We start from the raw sequence: 23,409 nt of genomic DNA on the forward strand, positions 1-23,409 counted from the left end.
GACTCACAGACTTTATACCAAGAGCATAAAAAGAGCATTTTGTCCCCTAATCTTAAAACTAACAGAAAACACATCACCTGCAGGTGGCATGATGATGCAGTGATTTGTATCTATAGAATCAGATGTGTACTTGGTGTCTGTCTGTGCTCGTGTGTAGATATCAGGGCCAATACTGGTGAAAGAAATGGTTTCAGAACATCACTGGAAACATGTTCAACACATTTTTATTGACAACTCATAAAACAGCTGTCAGGATGTTTCATAACAAATGTCAACATCATAGAACAGAGAAATCAGAGGAGCAAGGTAATCATAGTATTCCTTTTTTTTGGTGTACATGAACGTCTGTACAAAATGTTTCAGTTATCTATAAATCAGTGAGGACAGTTCAGTCTAGACCATCCCTAACAACATGATAATAAAGTAAAATAAGAATCTGCATGTTTCTCATTTGACCACACTAAACAGTCTTTCCCCAGACCATCTCCATCTTCAGCACATGAGCCTTGGACGATTTGGAGAAGGTGCTCTTGACCACGTTCAGAGGAGCTGCCTTACCGCTCAGGTAGACTTTATTGATAGAGGAAGGAAGCATCGTCTGCTCCTCCTTCTGCTGCCCCTTGTCCTCCTCAGCTCCTGCTCCATCCTTCTCCAGTAGTGAGCAGGAGTATGCAAAGATATACGCGGTCATGAAGGCATCGAACCCTGCCCTGTGTGTTCCTGAGTCTGTCTTCGTGTTGTGATTGTTAGACTTTGACGGAAGGGGACTTGACTTCTCTGTCCCTCCTTCTTCTGTTCTGCTGTCTTCTCCTTCCTTTGTGTTTGCTGTGGTGTCATCATCAGTTGTGGTGGTTGTTACAAAGTCACACGCTCCGTTCCCCTCACCGTCTACTTTCATGATTTCTCCTTCACTCTGTTGAGTGCTTCCTTCATTGGCCACTAGAGGCATTTCTGGTGTTTCTGCAGGATCCACCTCCATGTGGGGAATCTTGTTTTCTGGGGCACCATCAAAGTCTGGTGCCTCTGGTGCGTTTTTTCCACCTTTCTTCTTCACTCTGTGTCTCTTCCTCTTTTTTCTCTTGTCCCCTGAGCACTTCTCGTCCTGGAGGAGGATCAGGTCAATGTCGTGGGATAACGGACACTGGGTGCCTTTTGGACACCAGCCAAACCCCTGACAGATAAGACAAAAGATCACATTGCATGTGAGATCACAGTATGCAGAGTCACTGCGTCATATCCATAGTTCAGTGTTCAGCCTGCAGCTTGAATGCTGCTAAAACACACAAAAAAGACATCTTAAAAAAGAGCTGAAGGGTGTGGTGTGAAGGGGGTCTGCTGATTTTTAAGTCAGAGTTTTCAGTGTAACAAAGCTTCTCCTCTTTTAATCTGGCTAGATAACCAGGCTAACTTACTCTGCAAAGCCACTGGTCAGGACTAAGTTATAATCAGTTGTTACGCCTGAACAGTGTCGTCCTTTCAGTGATTATTTCATGACGATGTTCTCTGTTGGTAGTTTAGATCAGATGTAATCTCAGTCCCTGCCTGTACTGCTGAAATCATGTGAATCACTGTTAAAGTTTGTGTGTAGTTGCCAAAAGAGATGCTTGTAGTGTATCATAACCATCTCACTTCAGAGAGAGTAAAACTTTTTGATCATTGTTATTTGATCAGTTATCTCTATGAAGCCAGCCTCTTGTCCCTCATAAGTTCAGGTTCAGATTTTTCCTCTTGGTCTCACTTAGATCGACAGAAAAGAGTCTACCTGCTGCAGCTCCTCATATTTACTCTGCAAATCTGACAGCTGACAACATCAAAGCTCCACAATTCATGAATGCCAGCTTCTATTTGAGACCAGTGCTTACTTTCCAGCATGTTGTCACATCGGGCCAATTAAAGAGACTGTGTTTTATTTGTAATCAGCTTTTAATTCTTAGTTTTATATTATGTTCATTAAGTGTAATTCTTCCTATGTTTATCTTTTAAAGGCATCTTTTTTTTGCTTGTAGCATGCATTATTTTAGTTCCATCTCTTTTCTATGATCCCCAAGTATTTCTTCACAACTAATTGTTCCTGCCTGATATGATCCACCTGGCACTCTCTGAGAAACAAGGACAAACACATACCATGGACTTAAAAATTTAACAGATGTATCATGAGAATATGAGCTGATGATATATTTTTTTAACAGACTTGGGTAGGAAAAAGGACTGAGTCATAGAGTTTGGCGCTCAAACCTGGATTCCTGAGTTTTCACTTGATACAAGAAGGAAATAAAGATTGTTAAACTCACAGAGAACTGTTGGCAGAGGTTAGTCTGTCCCTCAGGAGAAGCCAAGTCCGGACATGTCCTATAGTCTATGTAGCTGGACATCTGACCTCCATAGTGACAGAACTCCACGTGAAATTGAGAGCCGTCGACTCCAGAGGTCACCCTGCGACTGTTATCCAGTTTGCTACAGGGAGAGGAGATAATATGAGAGGATGGTTATGACTTATTAAAGAAACAGAGACATAACTCGCCTTTTAAACAAGTACACAAGCACAATAAACTCTGAGGTGACCTGATACAGTAAATAATGAACATAGCACCAGCTGCTTTTCAGCTCTGCTCTATAAAACAAAACCAGGTCTGGGGATGAGACAAAACTTAATGTGAGATAACATTGTTAAATATTGCAAGAAAAGATATGCAGTGTGTTAAAAAAAACTAAATGAAAGAGTGCATATTGGCAACAACTTGCAGGTTTTACATCTATCTGCTGTTCTGTGAGGCTAGCTTCAGATTCATCTGACTGCATCGAAAACATGTGAAAGGAAGCATTGCTTGTTTACATCAAATATTTGTTCCTATTAATTGCAGAAAATAACGTTTATTGCTTGAATCAGGAGAACAATGATTGTGATTTTATTGAAGAGCTCTTAACAATACTCACCACTTCTTATAAGCATACTCTAGATAGGAGGCGGTGAGTCGCAGCTCGAACTCGGTGATGTATTTAGTGTCATAAATACCAGCAGGAAACATCTCAGACAGGTCGGCTGTGAAGGTCGCCAACTGCTCTGGAAGATGAGCGTAAAAACTCTGGTAGGAGAACAATAGATGAATCATTAGTTTGTGAAGCATGTTGTGATACAAGGCGTCAGCTTTAACATGACAGAAATATCTTACCACATTTAGATAACTGGATACTAGTGAAGGATGAAACTAAAATTAAAGTGATCTTTTAAAAGCTATCTAACGGACAAGATGCAGGGAAACTGTCTCATTTCAAAAAGGCCTTGGAACACAAAAAAGATTCATTAAACAGCAACGCTAACAGCTCGGTGGTACCTGGTACAGAAAGGCCATGTCGATGAGGCCGTTGTGAAGCACAAGAGGTTTCCTGGCTCGCAGCAGCTCAGTGAAGAGAGCTCTGATGTGGACGCCACTGTCGTCTGATCCTGCCTGTGAGAGAAGATACAGAGAGACTTCAGCTGGACGTTCATGTTTAACATGTGAGGATGAGCATGTTCATAATGCTCATGCTCCTATGGTGCTCAGTTTTGTCTGTATTTCCAAAACTGTGCCATTAAATGTCTATGGTTCTGCCATGATGTGTGCATGTTGGCACGTCTAAAGCAGAAGTAATATAATTCAAGAGAAATCCTGTATTTTAAACTAAACTATCATAAAGATGTACATGTTGTGCATTTGTGATTTTAAAATAATCTGCCCATTTAAATCTGTTAACAGGTCTTTTGAGAGTACTACAAGTTGTGCACAGTCCACAAAAAGCTGTGTGAGGTCTGTTAACACCACTCAGTATCAGTTTGAATTATTATCCGTAGGGGCAAGAGACTTCCAGTTTGAAAATGAGAAGAACTCAAAGTATAAAATTCTAATGTTGACCCAAAGGGCCACTGTATTTCAGATTAAACTTCTATTTACAATGGCCCAGATGACCAGGAACCTTCATGGAGATAGAGGTGTACATTTAGAAAGGAGTGAGCTTGAAATGAAATAAGGGCATAACACAGACAGACCAATGGGTATGACAAAGAACACAGGAGGATCAAAGATCACCTTATTGTTGCCTTTGCAGTAGGGGATCCCACACGCATACTGCTTGTTGAAGTCAAATCCATGCTGCACCAGGAACTGCACTGACTGCGGCTCAATGATGTACTCCTCTGAACACAGCAGGGTGAGATTATACACCTGAACCAGGTATGTGTCTGCAGCCTGGAGGGTCAAAGATGATCAGAAAAAAGTCATTAAGTTAACTGCTAAAGAATCAAGTTAAAGTTGACCTGTTTAATATGGTGTATAAGATACCAGCAGACCTCTACACAGAATATGGTGGAGTTCACGAACACTCATGTCCACTAGTTTAAAGCAGTGGGAAATGGCAGAAGCTTTTCATACCTTGTTGTCAAGTTTCTTGTAACAGCTGATTCCCAGAGAGAGGATGGAGCGAGAACGAGCTGCATGACAGATGGCTTTATATCTGTCCTCTATACATCTGAAACATGACAGTTAGTAACAATAAGTTATCTGTGAATACCTATACACAGTGGCATGAAGGATAGCTTTCAGGTATTTCATCCATCACTGCCGGCTGTTAGTGAAGACTGACACTGATGTTAATACTCACTGAGCCAGCAGGGACTTCCTGTTCCCAAGACCGCTCAGCTCCTGAAACAATGCAAGGTGCAGTCATTAGTTGTTGTTCTTTTTTTTATATACAGTGTACACATTTAGTGTTTACATTTGAATATAAAGACATGCATTAAATGTAGCTGAAGTGATAAAGAGACAAAAATGTGGATAAAAGGATGAATTTGATGATGCTGCATGTGCAGAGTTTTAAGAGGTTGGATCTGCTTAGTTGAGTTTCTAATGTAGAGGGAGATGAGTGATGTATTATGTTAGTGTATGGGATGCAGTAATATGTGTCAGCATTATAATTAAAGACCTGTAAGCAACAAATCTCTGATCTACAGAGATGTCTTGAGAATAATTGTATCAATAAAAATATTTTTTATTGAGGAGGCAGCAGATACTCCTCTTCCAGGTCATGTAAAGCAGTGTAGGGTTTGTTTCTGTATCAGATGAGAATATAGGTTCATTTACAAAGTGGTAATCTAAGCCAGAGGTTCCCAAAGTGGGGGGTCGGGACCCCTTGGGGGGTCGCTAGACAGTGATGGAGGGGAGTCGCGAGATGCTTTCCTAAAAATGAAAAAACGTAAATGAGTTGAAATTGCATATTCTATCCGTTATTGTAAATATATAAGAATACTTAAATTCTACTTCTAAACTTTTTAAACTATCTACAACATATCATGATGATTTGTTCTTTGTTGATCTCTGTCTTTGTAAGGATTTGTATTGGTTAACCACCTCGACCAACCATGGGGTCAGCAGTCTCTGGCACCACTATTTTGGGGGTCATGGGCTTAAAAGTTTGGGAAACCCTGGTCTAAGTCATCATCAGACTATCAGAGTAGTTTGGATGTCAGGATTTATGTTGTTTCAAGATTGTATTGAGAAACTGAGTCATCAGATAGAAGAGTTCACTACTATTCTAGTCTGATGGCTAGATATTGCAATTTGTTTGCCAAGTAACACTGAGTTAAGTTTTCTAATCCGTCATAAGTTTTGTATATTTGTAAAGCTGGATGTATTTTTTATAAAAGAGTCATTATGTTTGTAAAAGTTTGTAACAGATCCTGGTACTAAAGGGAGATAATAAGGGAAAAGTGCAATTAAGGGCGCATGAATGACTGGCTCTAAACCTTTTAGTGACATTAGTTATTCCAAAATCATGATGCACCATTATGTTATTAGGATATATGTTTGCAATTCAATCATTTCTGCAGGCTACTGTATCGTGATATTAGTGTTATATATTGTTATCGATAGCAGGCATTGATTCCCACCACTGTCACACACGAGCAGACACACACACAGAGAGACATGCGGACACAAACTCACCGTGTCCACTGCAATGAAGGAAGAGGACTTAATTGCTATAACCATAGCAGGCCAAAGCTCTTTAAAGTTGTCATTCTGGACATCGACCACTGGAACAACCAATGAGGACGTCATGTCGGTCTCAACCATAAACTATATAAAGGTCTCAACTTTACTCTGTGGAAAGCAGACCCCCTTGAACCGCGCGTGAAACGTTCCCTCCTGTCTTCTACAGCTTCCTGGAGAAATAGCTATTTGAGCTAACGTCACCAATACTGAAATTATTCTCACTTTTTATATTTTAACCCTGTGATGTATTATTTTTCTTTCTTCTAAATTGTCGTCATACATTCAGTGAATGTTATAACTATTGTTTATGGCTCTTCTATGAGCCTACAGCCTACAGCTTCTTCACCGTAAACATTCCAACGTGCTTCAGGGGTCCTATGACAAGAAATATTAGTAGTCCCATTACTGCCGGAGCAAAAATAATAATCGGTAGTCCTTAAAATTAAAAGACAATGTATGCCTCCTTTGTGAAATTGAAGTGGAGTCGACGAACCATGTTTTCTTCTCATGCCTAACTGTGAAAACCTTCTGGACTGATATCTATGAATGGTAAAAATTAAAAATTAAATCTATTCCAATTTCCTTTTCTTTTTTTGTAATTAGTATTTTATGGATTTTTATATAAGACTTATCACATTTGGGTGAAAATCAAATATCTCGTTTTTTTTTTTTACATGAAACAATATATAAATAAAATAATAGTAATATAAATGAACAGATAGATAAAGTTAAACACATTTAACGATTAAATTATTGAAACAAAAACCCACAGTTAAATATAAATTAAAAAAACAACCGCAATACGAAAACAACAACAACAATTTCAATTTCCTTTTCAATAAATGACATAACATTTGGTTTGATATTCAAAAATAACAGTGATGAAGTCTGCTGTATGGCTGAAACATAATCATGTGCCTCTCAAAATTCTTTATTCCTAAAAACAGGACTATGAAATCTCCCCCCAAATATGTTTTCTTTTTAAATGAATTCCAAATATACCTAAAATCATTGAAAATAATGAAAGGACCAAGAGCACTTAAAATATGATTCCCTAAAATAATTCCTCATTGAATTGTAAAATTATTCCTGTTCCTTACTCAACTTATTTTATTATTTATTTTCTATGTATGTGTAATTTCCTCATTTACCTTAAACCACCAACTGAAGCTGTATGGTTTCTTTATCTTTAATGATTGTTTATGTATGATGCTATTTCTGAATGTACCCATTGTTTATTATTTACATCTATGATAAAGTAGAAGGAAAAAAGTCCTTCAAAAAAAGTCCTTAAAATTCAATTAAAACAAAATGTACAAATATTATCGGCTATCAACTTCTATGTCGAAAACTACGGAAGAGGATTAAGCCCAGTGGGGGGAAAAATGAAGGTCATTTTTTTATTAGTATTATTATTAGTAAGAATTCTGACTTTTTTCTCATAATAATAATAATAATAATAATAATAATAATAATAATAATAATAATAATAAACATTTTACCTTTTTTTTCTTCTGATATTAAAGTCAAAATTCTGACTTTAATCCTATTTTATACAGTCTTTAATCTCAGAATTCTGACCTTTTCATAATAATAATAATAATTTAAAAAAAATTTACTTCAATTTATTTTTTTTTATCCATAAACCTAAATAACTCTTCCGTAAAAAACTTAGTTCAATGACATTTGATTTTTCCTCACTTTTAGTTCGAGATTAAATCATTTGCATTCAGGCGTTTACGATGGACATACATAAACAATACGTCACGATAGTTAACCGTCGAGAAGAAGACCGCCATTTTGGCTCAAACAAAGTCAGAAGTATTTTATCTCCCAGTAATATTCTGCCTTTTACCCACAAAGACCTCATAAAAGTAAACAGGACACCACGTGTGTTTCCACGAGGGATTGTTTAATGCAGGTGTATATTTAGCTGCTTTTAACACCGCGTCAGTAGTAGGAAAAAAGTAACTAAAATCTCCATCTGAGCCTCTCTGTCAGCAGAGCCAGAGCTATCCTGGCGTTTTACTAAATTTAGCTCTGCTGTTTGACTCAAAGTGCTGCAGCGATGGGTGGCTGCTCTGCTCCAAACTGCTCCAATTCAACCAGCATAGGGAAGCAACTGTTCAGGTTCCCCAAAGACCCGATCCGTAAGAAGAAATGGCTGGTGAACTGCAAACGAGACTTTGAACCAACTCCTCACTCCAGACTGTGTCAGGTAAGCTCACACACACAGGTGCATGTTTGTTTGTTTGTGAGAGGTCTCTTGTAAAGACCTGTTTCAGTCAACACTCGAGTCTGCGCATGTGTCAAAACAATGACAGATACATTAGATAAGGAGAAGCTGCGAGATTTATTAGATCTCTGTGAGGAAACCCAGAGCAAGCGGTGACCTCCGGTCTTCAAATATGAAGCCCATGCGGAAGTGTTATAAACTGCAGTTCATAGTGTGTCCACTAGAGGCTGGCTGCAGAAACACAGGAAACCACATACACACCAATTCAAAAAAGACAATTTTTGCAGCATTAATAAACATGTTTACAGCCTGGTTCAGAAAACGACTTGGCTCTACATAGCTAATTTCTCTTTCGGCACACTGTACGGGGGGGGGGTTGGGTCAAAAGATTTTTAAGATTATGAGTTTTTGCCCAAATAAGGACATGACTGACTTGACTCCCAGACGGGAACACATAGCTGTTGGATCATGTATAAAATATGGACGTAGTAACCCTGTTCCTGAGCGCTGTTTTGAAGCCAATTGACGGGGGCAGCCATATTGGAAATGCAGAACTCAACCAGGCATAGTGTGACGTAAAGGGGCGGAGTTTGAGCCTCCTAGCCAACAGCTATGTGTTCCAGACCGGGAGTCACGTCAGTCATGTCCTTATTTGGGCAAAAACTCTTAATCTTAATATCTGCTGAACCATCAAGTTAGAAAAAAATTCACCCCCGTACAGTGTGTGCCATTAGAGAGATTATCTTCGTAGGGCCAAGCCGTTTTTTGAACCAGCCTGTAAACATGTTTATTAATGCTGCAAAGATCGTCTTTTTCCCATTCATGTCTATGTGGTTTCCGGTCTTTCTGCAGCCAGCCTCAAGCGGATTCTTAATGTATTGCAGTTTATAACACTTCCGCATGGGCTTCATCGTTTGAGACCGGAGGTTGCCGCTTGTGTTGGCTAGGAGGCTCAAACTCCGCCCCTTTACGTCCCACTATGCCTGGTTGAGTTCCGCATTTCCAATATGGCTGCCGCTGTTAATTGGCTTGAAAACAGCGCTCAGGAACAGATGGGTGATGTCGCGGATACTACGTCCATTATTTTATACAGTCTATGGTCGATACAGAAATTAGCTCTTCGGACCAAATCAAATTTTCCAACCAGGCTGTAAACATGTTTATTTCTGTTGCAAAGATCGGCTTTTTTAAATTGGTGTGTATGTGGTTTCTGGTACTTCCAAAGCCAGCCTCAAGTGGACACTTTATGAACTGCAGTTTTTAACACTTCCACATTGGCTTCATTTCACACGGCTGAAGGTTGCTGCTTTGTCAAAATAGATTATTTGAGTTTTGATGCAGGGGGGAGTCAAATAGCTTCCATTACATTTGAATGGAGCAATTAGTTTTGAATCCTTAAAGAATAAATCTTAGAGGATTTAAATGTTGCCTCTCTGTTATGCTACTTTACAAAGTGGAACAAATGTACACAGGAATAAAGCACTCGTATGATTTGATTGGTGGAAACAGAATAGGTAAATTAATGTTATATATTTTTGTGTGTGCGCACATTTTTTATGCTACACCCTCAAATGAACTGTAAGCTTACTTATTGTGTACATGTCCTCGCTTTATGTGCTTGTTTGTAACCATACATTTGATACAGTCTAAGTGTATTCTTCTCTTGTTCTATCTATCTATCTATCTATCTATCTATCTATCTATCTATCTATCTATCTATCTATCTATCTATCTATCTAAATATATATATATATTTTTTTCTTTTTTTCTTTACCAGGATCATTTTGAACAAAACCAGTTTGAGGAGGTTGCGAGGTCTCCAGCCGGAGGGAGGAAGCTGAAGCCCAATGCCATCCCTACTTTGTTCAGCATATCAGAACCTCCTTACCCTGCAGCCAGTGCTCAATACATAATACTACCCATGAAGCCCGAGCCAGGTAACTGAATGTGCTATTAGTTTTAATTTAGACTGTTTGTGTGTGATGTTGAATGAGGCAGGGAATGAGTGAAGCCTGGTAAGTTTCTTGGCTACAGCCCCCAGAACCTGAGAAAGTTCCGAGCAGCTGTCTCTCTTAATAGGAATAAGTATGTGTAGTTTTGATCACACATACCATTCCAAGATATACAACACTAATAAGACGTTGCTCTGTGTCTGTAGTAGAGAAGGAGCTGAATTTTGGAGACCATGGGTATGCCAGACGCACCCCTCTGCCTGGCATGGAGGACGAGGATGCTGAAGACCATCAGCCCTGCACGCGCTGTCAACTCCTCAAGAAGCAGCTGGAGCAGGAGATGCAGCACACAGCAAGGCTACAGAGGGAGGTAAGGAGGCTGTCCGTGTCTCTTTAAACACATAACTCTGCTTTCTTGTTTTTCCTCTTTTTTTTGTTTTTGTCATTTATTTATTTTCACTTGAATTAATGAGACATAAATCCCCCGTATCATGTTGATGAAGTTCAAGTTCTGCACATTGAATCAGATGTCAGAAAAGTAATCCACATGTTTTAATGAGAGGTCTGTAAGTTTAACTTTAGGTGTAGTAATTTAACTTTTGAATGAAGAGTGATAATCTGTGAGTGAACTGTAAGCTTAAATGTTAAATAAACATCTCACTGTCTCTCTGTCAGGCAGAGGAGATGAAGAAGCGCCTGTACCGGCTCGACCGCATCGAGAAGGGTCTCCAGAATTTTCTGTATGAGGATCAGATCCGCGCCCTGTCTCTCAGCAAGCGCTCCCGCCGGGCCGTCTGGTCTCCTGAGACCATCCTGAAAGCCCGAAAGATCCGCTGTGCAGTCGGCACGAAAGGCTACGAGTACTTGAGAGAGCTGGGGTACCCTCTCCCCTCCTACAGGACTCTGTGCAACCGCTTGGAGACAAAGATCATGGTGACGACTGACATGAGCTGCGAGGAGCTGGCGGAGCTCGGCCTCGGGCTCATGGCCACATGTGACAGTCCCTCAGCAGGGGTCGTGGACAATGACGAGGAGGAACTGATCGGCGTTTTGTCCTGATGGAGGAAGATGTTGAATATGCTGAACAAAACTTTGGAGGCTGTAACAAGAAGAAAGCCAGATCATGCTTCTTATTCCATCTTTGAAAGACTGAGCGTCATAGAATGTGCGCTTCGCTTGACAGAGATTGTGAGTTGTGACATGTTTGAGTTGTCACATGGTCACGCTTGTAATCTGCAAATGCAGAGTTTTGCAGTTAATCTAGGATTGTCATTGTCTTGACTCTTATCATGAAGAAGCTGAGCAACAAGATGTGCTTCCTTCTGCGAGGAGAACAATGTAGATTAACTGGACTGGGGGAGTGGGGGTAAAAGTGTGGAAATCATTTGCACATGCTCCGGTGTCTCACTGAGGATCTAATGAGCGACTCACTGACAGACGTTACACAGTTAAGCTCTGATAGTAGTTTAGATACTTATATATCCTGAGTGGGATCAAACCATCCCAGAGTGGGGAACTGATATATAAAGATTTATGAGGGAGAAAAGAAATAGTTGATTCCAGATAAAGTGGCCGACACACTCCTCTTTGAGCTGGAATGAAGACGTCACCTTTGTAAAATGTGCATGGATTTTGCACTAATATGAAAATGTTGATATATTTATAAGACTGCATTCTTAAACTTCATTGAAGAGTGTGTAACATTGTCTGTCAACAAATGCTTTATCCGCTGTCTGTCGTCTGTGATTCTCTGCTCGATGTCCCGCAGACAGTGCTGAAAGACTCAAAGTGCTGCATCACATCATGGCTTCAGTCTCATATCATCCTGAGAATCTTCTCTCAGTGTAACATGTTCGGTGAAAAGTTTTCATACATCAGAAAAAGAATCAAGCATACTGATATTTCCATGATAGCTCCATATCTGCCTGATATTACAGGCCAAAGTACTGGTGGCAGACTCCCAGCTCACATCTGAGTCTGAGTGTGGTGACCTTATGAGGGCTACTGGGTAATTAAACAGATCTTACCCTGTGAGCTGATTCATCTACATTTTAAAGTGAGAAATGTATCCACATTATGTAACATTTGATGGCATTCATAAAGCGGCATCACACAACTGGCATTAAAGTGAATGTGTACGGAAAATGTTTGCCGTTTCTGTTGGTCAGTGTCAAACAACACGGTCAGTACAATGACCGGCTTCATGAACACTGGGGTCGACAACGGAAGAGTAGAGAGCTGTGAAGCACATTGTCATCATTGCTGATCATGTCAAACTACCTCTCTGATGTTTTCGTGCAACTAAGGTGGCCCTGAGGAGGGAACAACAACCCACAGTTTGACCCAATAAAAACACATAAAACACCTGAAATACTTGTGCTGTGATTTATTAATACACACAAAATTACAGTGAATCATTTAAAAAGGGTTAGTAACAAAGTGAGACTTTTGTAATCAGGAAACACAACTTACACCTGTGCAGGACAAAGAGATAACTCAGTTCAACTCAACTTCATATGGATAGCACCTTTCATACATACAGGCATGCAGCCCAAAGTGCTTCATATAAGACCAGAAAAAGCAAAAGACCAAAACTCCAAGTGGCAACCTCCGGGCATGAGAGTTGAAGCCAATGCGGAAGTGTTAAAAACTGCAGTGCCTTGAGTTTACACTTGAGGCTGGCTCCAGAAGTACCGGAAACCACATAAACACGAATTCAGAAAAGCAGATCTTTACAGCAGAAATAAACATGTTTACAGCCTGGTACAAAAAAACGAGTGTAGTCTGGATAGCTCATTTTCCGATCGGCACACACTGTACAGTAGTGATGGGAAGTTCGGCTCTTTTCAGAGAGCCGGCTCTTTTGACTTGGCTCCCAAAGAAGAGCCGGCTCTTTCGACTCCCGAACGGCTCTTAATTTAGGATCTTTTGTAGTCGTATATTTTACCATAACTTTGCAAAAAAATGGTTTGTGTTGAAAACCCTTTTACGTTCAGTGTTTTTATGAGAAGCCTTATAATTGCCCAATTTTTGTGCATTTATTCTGTTACAAAACCATTCTTACTTTTGTTTAGTGTTTTAATCAAACTTTTTTTTTGTACAAATAAACAAAAAACTGCAAAAAATATCCACAGAACAGAACCAGAACCAAACTCAAGCAAACAGAACCAGAACCAACTCAAGCAAACAGAACCAGAACCAGAACCAAACTCAAGCAAACAGAACCAAACTCAAGCAAACAGAACCAGAACCAACTCAAGCAAACAGAACCAGAACCAGAACCAAACTCAAGCAAACAGGACCAAACTCAAGCAAACAGAACCAAACTCAAGCAAACAGAACCAGAACCAACTCAAGCAAACAGAACCAGAACCAGAACCAAACTCAAGCAAACAGGACCAAACTCAAGCAAACAGAACCAGAACCAACTCAAGCAAACAGAACCAGAACCAGTACCAAACTCAAGCAAACAGGACCAAACTCAAGCAAACAGAACCAGAACCAAACTCAAGCAAACAGAACCAGAACCAAACTCAAGCAAACAGAACCAGAACCAACTCAAGCAAACAGAACCAGATCCAACTCAAACAAGAAGAACCAGAACCAAACTCGCTGAGGTAGCAGTCCAAGCAAATTGACCCAGACATCCCTCTCCCCAGCAACACTTTCCAGCTCCTCCTGGGGAATCCCGAGGCGATCCCAGACCAGGCGGGATATATTATCCCTCCACCAAGTTCTTGGTCTTCCCCAGGGCCTTCTCCCAGTTGGATGTGCCCAGAACACCTCTGAAGGGATGCGTCTGGGAGGCATCCTTATCCGATGCCCGAACCACCTCAGCTGACCCCTTCCGACGCAAAGGAGCAGCGGCTCTACTCTGAGCTCCCTCCGGATGTCTGAGCTCCTGACTGTATCTCTAAGGCTGAGCCCAGCCACCCTTCAGAGGAAACTAATTTCAGCCGCTTGTATTTGAGATCTTTATCCGAGACCCAAAGCTCATGACCATAGGTGAGGGTTGGAACGTAGACCGACGTAGTCAACAAAGATATACATATAAACCATCCACTGTTTCAAACTCCCAGCAGTGACACATTTTCAGAGAAGTTGTACAAAACCAAAACGTGTATAAAACTAAAAAAGGCTTGTTCAAGTAAATCCCATTCCATTTTGAAACACTGGTGTCTTGAGAAATAAAGGACTTGAGTATTTCACTGTGTGTGAATTCATTACAGATATACTGTATGCATTAAACTAAATTTAAAAGGTATATTGCACACAGGTCTGCACTGAAAATGAGGCAGCTCACTGTGACAGTATCAACGCTGACATCAGTTCAAAGTGAACAAACACTTGTGTTCTTTATTCTTCTGTAGTAACCAAACACTCACTGTCCTATCAGGCTGTGTGTTTAGCTTTATCTTTCCCTTCATACAGCAAAGGATGACATTGAGTGACACACATACTTTGGCCCAGAATGGACTTTGAGCAAATCACTTTCATTAGAGATAAGATGTTCATTGGCAGATGGCCTGTTACCTGGGCTGAACTAGAATATGGTAGAAACAATGTAAGTGTAGCGATTAAAACAGCAAGAAAGGTGCATACTAGTTCATACAAACTGATTATTATTACCTAACATGTACAGCACAGTTTACACTTCTGATGATACAACTCTCTGCAGTGGACTGGACACTGACCCACTCAGGCTGTCATTGATTTCAACCCTTTTTTAAAAGAGGAACTGTGGTTTTCTCTGTCACATGGTGGCATTCACCTACATGCACACATCACAATGTAAACATTGCTCAATAATTAGATCAACATGAAATGAGAGAAGTTCTTTTTAATGTAAACAAAGCGTTGAGGCTCTGAAGCCAGGTCAGGGCTGAATGCCAACAGACTAACCTAATGCTAATAAAAGGACATTATGCAAGTCTAAGCATGCTGACACTTGCTTATAACTGAAAACCTAAATACCTCTAAGGCTATGGGGCGCCGTTTTTAAAGTTGTGCACACCGAAAACATTAGATTTATATTTAACATTTATATTTATATTTAGGATTTAGATGTATATTTAAAATTTAGATTTATATTTAACATTTAGATGTATATTTAAAATTTAGATTTAGATTTAACATTTAGATTTAATATTTAGATTTAGATTTAACATTTAGATTTAGATTTAGCATTTGCATTTAACAATTATTTTAACTTAATATATTTTTCCCAACAAAATGAAATGTGAAGATCACAAATATTCCTCTAAATGTGATAAAAAAAGTGACTTTTAAAAATGCACTCTACATTTTTATGACGTTTTGGAGATAAATGTGGAGAAATGTTGCTGTTATTTTCGGTGTGCACAACTTTACAACAGCGTCCCATATAAGGCAGCTCAATTAATGCATTTGATATTTCTGTGCAGGCCAAATTATGGACTGACTGACATAAAGCCTTTAAAGCAGCTGCTAACATGGATCAAAACATGAAAATAGTTCTGGGTTAAAAAGTCTGAAATGATAATATGTACACACCCAAAGCTGTTGCTCTATTCGATTATTACTCTTTAAGCAAATGCTTAGTGAAATGAACAACCGTTGTCATGTATGGCTCCCCTAGTGATTCAGATACTTTCGAATTAAAGGCAATCACCCCCCTTCCCTGCCCTCCGCCTCCCCTCCGCCTGATTCAGAAACTTTTGGGCCAAAATGTAATTGCAAGTTCAGTTTTGTTTAGTTAGTTTGAAATATAAGAGTTTGGATTGTACATCAGCATCGGTATAGGGTTTACAGGAGGACACAGTGGTCCTCTAGGTGAAGGATTAATTTCTGCTGTGACAGTCATTGAGCTTACCAAAGCGCACACCGCTGCATCCTGCAAAACAACGCCCAGTCAATGTAAATACAATGGTTCTGATGGCAAACAGTGACTCAGCGTGCACAGAAACAGTCCCTGTGAGTACTAAAATGGAAAACAGTCATCATAAATGGTATTGATTTCAGTTGTTGCACAGTTTAAGGATCCCCTGGTTAATAAGACTCAAATTATTGACACAAGTATGACACTTGTTCACATTTTTATAACGTTAATTTGATATTTTACAATCATATATGTCAGCTCTCTCTCTCTCTCTCTCTCTCTCTCTCTCTCTCTCTCTCTCTCTCTCTCTCTCTCTCTCTCCTCCTCCTCCTCCTCTATCTTTCTGTTTGTTTTGGGGGAAGTGCTTCATCAACCCCACAGGCTTTAAAAACATCAGGCGTTTACTGTCTGTTTATGTGGGTCACAGAGAGAGGACAGAGGTAAGAGCTTCTTTCTGGCTCCTAATTGTTTATGTTGATAACTGTTAGTCTTTCATTTTGAAAAGTTGTAAATTAACAACTGTAACCAACTCTTATTTATTGTCTTACCAGCTTATTATTTTTTTTAGAATGATTGTTGTTGTTGTTTTTCTCAAAAACTCCTCTTATCCTGAAAGTAGCAATTCCTTTAATGGTTCGTTCAAGCTTTTACTCTTTGTATAATCTGAATACAGCACAGCACACATTGTTAATAAGACCTATGTCACCATTCATATATTTTTAAAACTGGGTTGACGAGGATGTTTCTCATACATGATACACTGATTGAGATCAAATTCACAAAATTCAAAGAATTCAAATGAAATGTAAAAAGTCTAAAAGACTTGTATCTTTCTCTTTATTGTTTTTGCAGACAGTACAGTTACTAAGGCTGTAAATATCTGTCCCAGCCTCTCTTTGTCTCCCTGCCGGCCACCCTGTCTGTCCCTTTGCCCCCCCCCGCTCCCCGACATTCTTCCCTCTGTTTATCACATAATAAACTCTTCTTTGCAGATTATCTCCACATGTGATGACAAAGACAATGAGGGTTTACTCTTTTAATTATTGGGGATCAGACTGACCCCAGATTTTGTTCAGCGTTGGTGGGGAGGGGGGGCTGCCAAAGACTGAAGCTGCTTTTATCCCAGTTTGCACATGCTGCCCTGCACTGCTGTCATAACTTCAATTATAAACAAAGATCCAAGCTTGTTAATGACCAAACTTTCTACCTTTCTTAGGTACTCATAAAGAAACCTTGAGCCTTGATCCCTCTAGATATTTGTCCCCATGTTTGTTTATGTGTATTGATGTTTAAAAAGACTACATGTGGCACCTGTGAGTCAGTAAACAAACAGCTTTTTAGTCAAAGTTTCATGTGTTCTTCCACGTCTCTGTTTCAGGTAGATCCAGTCCAGCCAGAGAGGCACAATGCGCTCTCTCTTGTCGCTGTGGCTGTGCGCGACCCTGCCAGGTTTCCTTTGGGCCTCACACGTGAGCTTGGTTGTGGAGGGGGACAATGATGCCTCCATGATCTGCAAACCTGCCCCCCACTGGGAGATAAAGGGAAACACACCCATGAAAGAGCTGCTAGGAAATGTAGCCGTGGTGGCGCTGCTGAAGGCTAGCTGACAGTTCTGTCTCACTCAGGCCTCCAAGTAAGGAAGTGTTTGACTGACCTGGTTTGGTTTTTTTCTTTGTATGCCACGACTGGAAGTGATGATAAGACATATCAAAACAAATTTGAAGTTTAAAATAAATGTCAGGATCACAAATGACAATGGGTGCTTTAAAAAACAAGAACAATGTCTGGAGAGCTTAAGTAGACTTTCTAAAAACTCTTATGATAGATTTAATGCTATAAAAGTAATCTAACATGTTATCATAACAAAGGTGAGAAGCTTTTGTTGCCATAAAATCATACATAAGAAGTGCATGACTTAGTGACTGCAGCTCACATACTCTTGATTGTACCATGATTGTAGAAAGTCTTACCCCTCTTGGTCTGTTACCTTGTAGTATTTTGTTTTTTATGTGAATCCAGTTCAGTTGTTCAAAAGGCTCTTCGATGAAACATTTGGTCTCTTCACTCCCAGAGAAGGCCTTCATTTTGTGGCAATCGTTTCTGTATGCTGCCTCACCTGAGCTACACTCTGTGTTCAGTTCATTGTGCAAAACATTAAGTCCCTCGATATGACCTTTTTCAACTTATTTTTTTCCTGAATGCAAAGCTTTAGTAAAGAATATAAAATAGTGTCCTAGTGTAGCATGTGTTTTGTGTTGTGTGCATGATACAGGGTTAAAAACAGAAGGACTGATTCTAATACTTCTAACATAAATCAATATTAAAGCTTCCTGCTTGTCTCTTCCTGTCCCTCTGTAGAATCGGAGGCCTGCGTGATAAGCTGAACCGCAGCAACCTGACTGAGGTGTCCTTTATGATAGTAAATGAGCGTGAGGCTCGGTCTAGAGCCATGTACTGGGAGCTTAAGAGAAGAGCGCCCCCTGGTGTTCCTGTGTATCAGCAGGCTGCGTTTCAGAATGATGTGTGGGAGGCTCTGGATGGAGACAAGGATGACTTCCTGGTTTATGATCGGTAAGGTAAACCCCCTTCTCAAGGCATGTAGATTACACTTGGATTGTTTTTAGTGTTCCAACCCTAGCCAGTTTCAGTTATTAAGAGGACCTAAAACTATTTTAGAGTGCATCCAAAACATTCTTAAAATGCTTGAATTCATCCCAACGCTCTGCTGGCCAGTATGTTCTTGTGGATTATAAACTGGAGTTCATGCTGTTGAAAGATACATGATTCAACATAGATGTTAAGACTACAACAATGATTAGATATTCAAACATGTCGTACAGACAAACCTGGTCACTTTTCAAAGCAACACATTGTGAAACTAATATCTGACCCAATAACATTAACAGTAATTCTAAATCCTCATTCTACATTATCATTCTGTCTCATTTTCCCCAGGTGTGGACTGCTCACCTTCCATATCGTGCTGCCTTACAGTTACCTGCATTACCCCTACATAGAAGCTGCAATCAGAGCCACTTACTATAAAAACATCTGCAACTGCTCTGTGAGTAATCACTGAACACACTCACACAGTAAGATGTTTGCACATAAACAAGTGGATGTGAAAAGTAACATAATCATTGACGAGGGATTTTCCATACTGTGTCTTACTTAAAGTCCCCATGAATAAGAAATAAGTTTTTCTTTCTCATAAGTTTTACAGTAATATTCACCTTTATACCTGCAACAGATCCAACAACTGCAGCTACTGATGTTTACATTATCTTACCAATGTTGATGACTCATCCTGTACTCTGCTGTAAATTCACCGAAAATCATCTGAAATGCTTCCTTGAATGAGCATGTCTCTCCTGCATGATGCACAGGTTTAATGAGCTAGTTTGCTGCTATGGTACACCTCTATGATTGTATGTGAATGCTTTTACATTCAGAAGTAGTAACTGCTGTGTAAACCAGAGATTAGAACTTGAGTCTCATGATTTGTTACCAGCTAACCTGTAAGGTTCAAGTGCTCCTTGCTCCTTGTCTTCAACCAGGATTTCCTTATTTAAGTCCCACAAAAGCATTCCTGTTTTTTTTAGAAGAAACACATAAATAATCACTGTATGAAATAAACAATACTTTTTGTAATGGTGGATCAAATCACAAGCGGTTACTCATAAGTGCTGGTGAGGATCAGCAGGAACAATAGTCTGTATGGAGAGCAAAAGCAGGTGGAACACATTCCTCACATGCATGAAAGTGCAACCGTTCTGGATCAGGGATTAAAACTTGAGCAACAACAGGGAACAATCATGTTATTTCATCAAATTAATCAAGTAATCATTAACTGCAGTTCAAACTAAATAAAATCTGTGGCTTTTTCCAGAGTTGTTTCTCTAAGCCTGGGTGCAGCCTTTGTGTGACTATCTAATCACATTGAAACTGAGACTCACAAAACACATAGAAACAGACATCACTCTGGGGGATAACATGAATAAATAAATGTTTTATCTTATTTAAGTTTTATTTTTGCAAACATATCTGGAGAGGCATATTTAGCTTTACTTTTGATGTGAACCCACAGTCCTTTCTCAAGAAGCTCATTGGACAATAATTAAGCGGTCTAAAGAAAAGAAAGTCATGGCTGAAAATCATTGACCACTTATGACTGGCTACATTGGAAATACTCACATCATTTCCAGAGGCATTTACCTTCTGAGGTTAGAGATATCCAAACACGAGTTCCCAACCAATGATTGGCATCAAGTTTGGCTAAGCTCGCTTCTTTTATATCTCACTGTACTCTGATCTCTACTTTATCCTTAGACTTGTTTTAATTACATTAAGTTTATTTTGCCTGAAGTCATAATGCCTTCAATGTCTTTTGAAACTTTTTTTAATTGCCTTGGTGCTGTAATGTGCTAACAAAATAAACTTGCCTTGCCTTTTTGGCTACAAACTCAACTTTGTCAAAAAACAAACAAACACAGAAGGCAACTGAAATAGTGTCTGTATGACACAATAATATGTCATGTCTCTTTTTAAGTGGCCAAAAAATAAGCACAGCAGACTTAAACTCTTAAAACAGAACTTAATTGTAACACATATTTTATTTCTTCCCCTAGGCGGCTAATTATACTTCATCAAGCAGCAACAGCAGCACCTTACAAGACATGACAACACATTTAAATACCACAACACCCTCAAGTCAATTGGACACTGATGATGAAGCAATGGACACCCCTTCCCGGCCAAATCACAACCACAACCATCATCAACACCAACCCCACCACCACAGCAGTCCCCGGATCCAGTCCACGCCTGCCAGCAATACACAACAGAAGACAACTCTTCATCACGATCACTTGGATCATCATCAACATCAACATCATCATCATCATCATGGTAACCACAGTCATCATGGTGGGATTGGCAATGGATAATAAGATGCACATTTAATACACAACAGCATACTTACATGGCTGCTGTTTTCCTTTGATGCTAAGCTTATGGTGTGGAGCTGAACTCCTGATGTAGTTCTGCTGTGTCAGGCTGTAAGTATGGAAGTAACAAATTTGACAAATCATGATCATTTTACAGCCTTATGATCGACCAGTTAAGTAAGAAGCAATAGGGAATTAAAAACCAGAGTGTTATAACTCAATTTCCCAAGCGTAAACAATATATTTTATAACCAAACAATTGCTAATGTTAGAATTCAGCCTCCTCCACGTGTCTAAATATATAAATATAGGAAGTGATAGCTGGGTGGTAGCTGAAAGCAAACATTATAGTTTGATTGGGACACGAAACAAAAGAAAAAGGGTGGAATTCCTTGCTAGCATTAATGTTCAATAGGAATTAGTTGAATACATTAGCAATAGCAATTTTATTTATAAAGCACAATTCATTACACGTAAGTTCAATGTGCTTTACATGGAGAATTAAAATCATAAAAACATTTTTCAAAAAAATAAATAGAATAAGTAAAAACAGAAAAACAATAGATACACCCAACATACATCAGACACAGCAATCAAACAAACAGCAATTGTTGCTGCACATGCATCCAGTCACAACAGTCATTATATCATTCATACAATTGAGAAAATAAATATGTTTTGAGTCTTTTTTTTTAAATGGAGACAGTTGTTATGGACCTGAGATCAGCAGGCAGTTTGTTCCAAAAAGAGGAATACAAACATTAGTAGTTGTTAAATGTAAAGGTTAAGACAAATGTAGTATAACATTTAAAGATGCTCCCATCTGCCCATTTGATAGAAAATGATTGAATACCTAGCTAATAATACAAAGCAGTTGAAACCATTTGACCAGTTTTTTGCTAACTTTAACTTAAGCAAGGAACTGGTTGAATGCTAGCATTAGCTTTTGTCTGATGTTAGCTAACAAACTATCCAATAAGATGTTTTGCATTAGATTATGGTCCGATGTCCTTCAAGATTTCATCTGCCATAGTCCTTAAAATGATGGTAGTAATAGTAGTGATAGTGAAAACAAAATAGAAATAGGGGCAAGTTTTAAGGAGAAACAACATATTTCATAACCCAATAGCCAAGATTGTACGACAGCTTATCTAAGCAGCTTCCTAGCTTACATTGCTAGTAGCAAGGACGTGGCTGAATACATGTATTGTAGTATGACAGCGTTGATGGTAATAAATTCCAAGCTAACTTTAAAACAGCAGAAACTGTTATGTTAGCTAGGACTTTGCTGAATACTAAAATTAGCTGTTGCCCGATAGTAGCTAATAAAAATAATAATAATATAATTATAACTATATATATAAAAGCACCTTTAAAAACAAATGTTTACAGAATGCTTTGACGAACAAAGCATGGTTCAAATAACAGCAGATTTTTTGAACGACAGGGAGGAGGAACTTAAACAATGCAAAACAAAATGCAACGCTAAAAGGAATACAGGTCAATTAAACAGAATGAAGTGGTGGGACAGTAGACAAGTAAATTGTTGTTGAGAGATTTTTTTAAGGATAAATGAATAGAATAAATAAATACAAATAAATAAATAAAAATGGATAAGTAAATAAAAGCATTAAAAGGACAATAAAAGAGGTTTTCAGAACAAGAGGACGAAATCACATCGGGGAAGTCAGAAAAAGTGCTCAGAATAAATTAGGAACATTAAAGAAATACATGAACATTTTTTAAATTAATTAAACAATAAATAATCAGCAAAGTAAGTTAGCAAATGTGTTGTTTTATATTAAAAACAAGGCTGATGTCCCTCCAGATTATCTCTTACTGTTGTCTTATAGCTGCCGACTAATCAAGCGTTGGTGAAATGAAATGAATGTGTCAGATTTGTTACATGTCTTATAACTTCCAGCCTAACCCAGCAATTCAACATCATGATAGTATTTGAGGTACACACTCTCAGCATGATGTCAAAGGAATGTGCTCCCTGTGTGTGAATATTATCATTAATAGTGTTGGACTTGCTTCTTTTCTTCTTTTGCTTGTGATGGGTTATTTAGACTTCAACTTCTGGTTACAATATTTGTACTTTAATGGCGGTTCACTGAGCGGTAGGGAATGTGTTTGAGCAGTGATTAGTTTGAAGTTTCTCTACCAACATGTTCTCACCTCACTCTTCTGTGTCGATAATGTCACTTAGTCTTCCCTGGTCCTCTCCCATTAATGAAGTCTACTGTGTAAAACCTGCTGCAGGAGGCTGTAGATGGATGTGTGTGGAGAGACTGGATGGACTGGTGGTCGTTGTCACACATACAGAGTCAGAGGATGTTGCACACAGCTGGTGAGAGAGGCTCACTCAGATTACCGTTTGCACATTTCCCTC

The 23,409-nt window shown here is 39.1% G+C and overlaps 3 protein-coding genes and 1 long non-coding RNA gene across 4 annotated transcripts; 2 read left to right on the plus strand and 2 right to left on the minus strand.

Moving 5' to 3' along the window:
• Positions 1-208: 208 nt before the first annotated feature.
• toe1 (target of EGR1, exonuclease) lies at positions 209-6,414 on the minus strand. Its single transcript, XM_034703733.1, has 8 exons — positions 5,976-6,414; positions 4,636-4,676; positions 4,407-4,503; positions 4,065-4,223; positions 3,333-3,446; positions 2,935-3,083; positions 2,292-2,454; positions 209-1,171 (listed from the first exon to the last, which is right to left on the minus strand). Exons 1-8 carry the CDS (start codon positions 6,102-6,104, stop codon positions 461-463), a joined length of 1,563 nt encoding a protein of 520 aa, XP_034559624.1. The 5' UTR covers positions 6,105-6,414; the 3' UTR covers positions 209-460.
• A 1,365-nt stretch (positions 6,415-7,779) lies between these two features.
• si:ch73-382f3.1 (uncharacterized protein LOC100151273 homolog) lies at positions 7,780-12,582 on the plus strand. The gene is made up of 4 exons (XM_034703649.1): positions 7,780-8,241; positions 10,037-10,196; positions 10,418-10,581; positions 10,887-12,582. The coding sequence occupies exons 1-4, from the start codon at positions 8,092-8,094 to the stop codon at positions 11,268-11,270; spliced, it is 858 nt and encodes a 285-aa protein (XP_034559540.1). The 5' UTR covers positions 7,780-8,091; the 3' UTR covers positions 11,271-12,582.
• A 3,908-nt stretch (positions 12,583-16,490) lies between these two features.
• selenop2 (selenoprotein P2) lies at positions 16,491-21,483 on the plus strand. The gene is made up of 5 exons (XM_034703454.1): positions 16,491-16,508; positions 17,447-17,701; positions 18,427-18,639; positions 19,024-19,132; positions 20,697-21,483. The coding sequence occupies exons 2-5, from the start codon at positions 17,475-17,477 to the stop codon at positions 21,012-21,014; spliced, it is 867 nt and encodes a 288-aa protein (XP_034559345.1). The 5' UTR covers positions 16,491-16,508; positions 17,447-17,474; the 3' UTR covers positions 21,015-21,483.
• On the minus strand, positions 17,381-19,636 carry LOC117827007. The gene is made up of 3 exons (XR_004634126.1): positions 19,585-19,636; positions 17,723-17,753; positions 17,381-17,596 (listed from the first exon to the last, which is right to left on the minus strand). It is a non-coding gene; the product is annotated as an uncharacterized LOC117827007 (long non-coding RNA).
• Positions 21,484-23,409: the final 1,926 nt, after the last annotated feature.

The sequence above is a fragment of the Notolabrus celidotus genome, chromosome 15, assembly GCF_009762535.1.
Source record: "Notolabrus celidotus isolate fNotCel1 chromosome 15, fNotCel1.pri, whole genome shotgun sequence".
NCBI classification, from domain to species: Eukaryota; Metazoa; Chordata; class Actinopteri; order Labriformes; family Labridae; genus Notolabrus; species Notolabrus celidotus.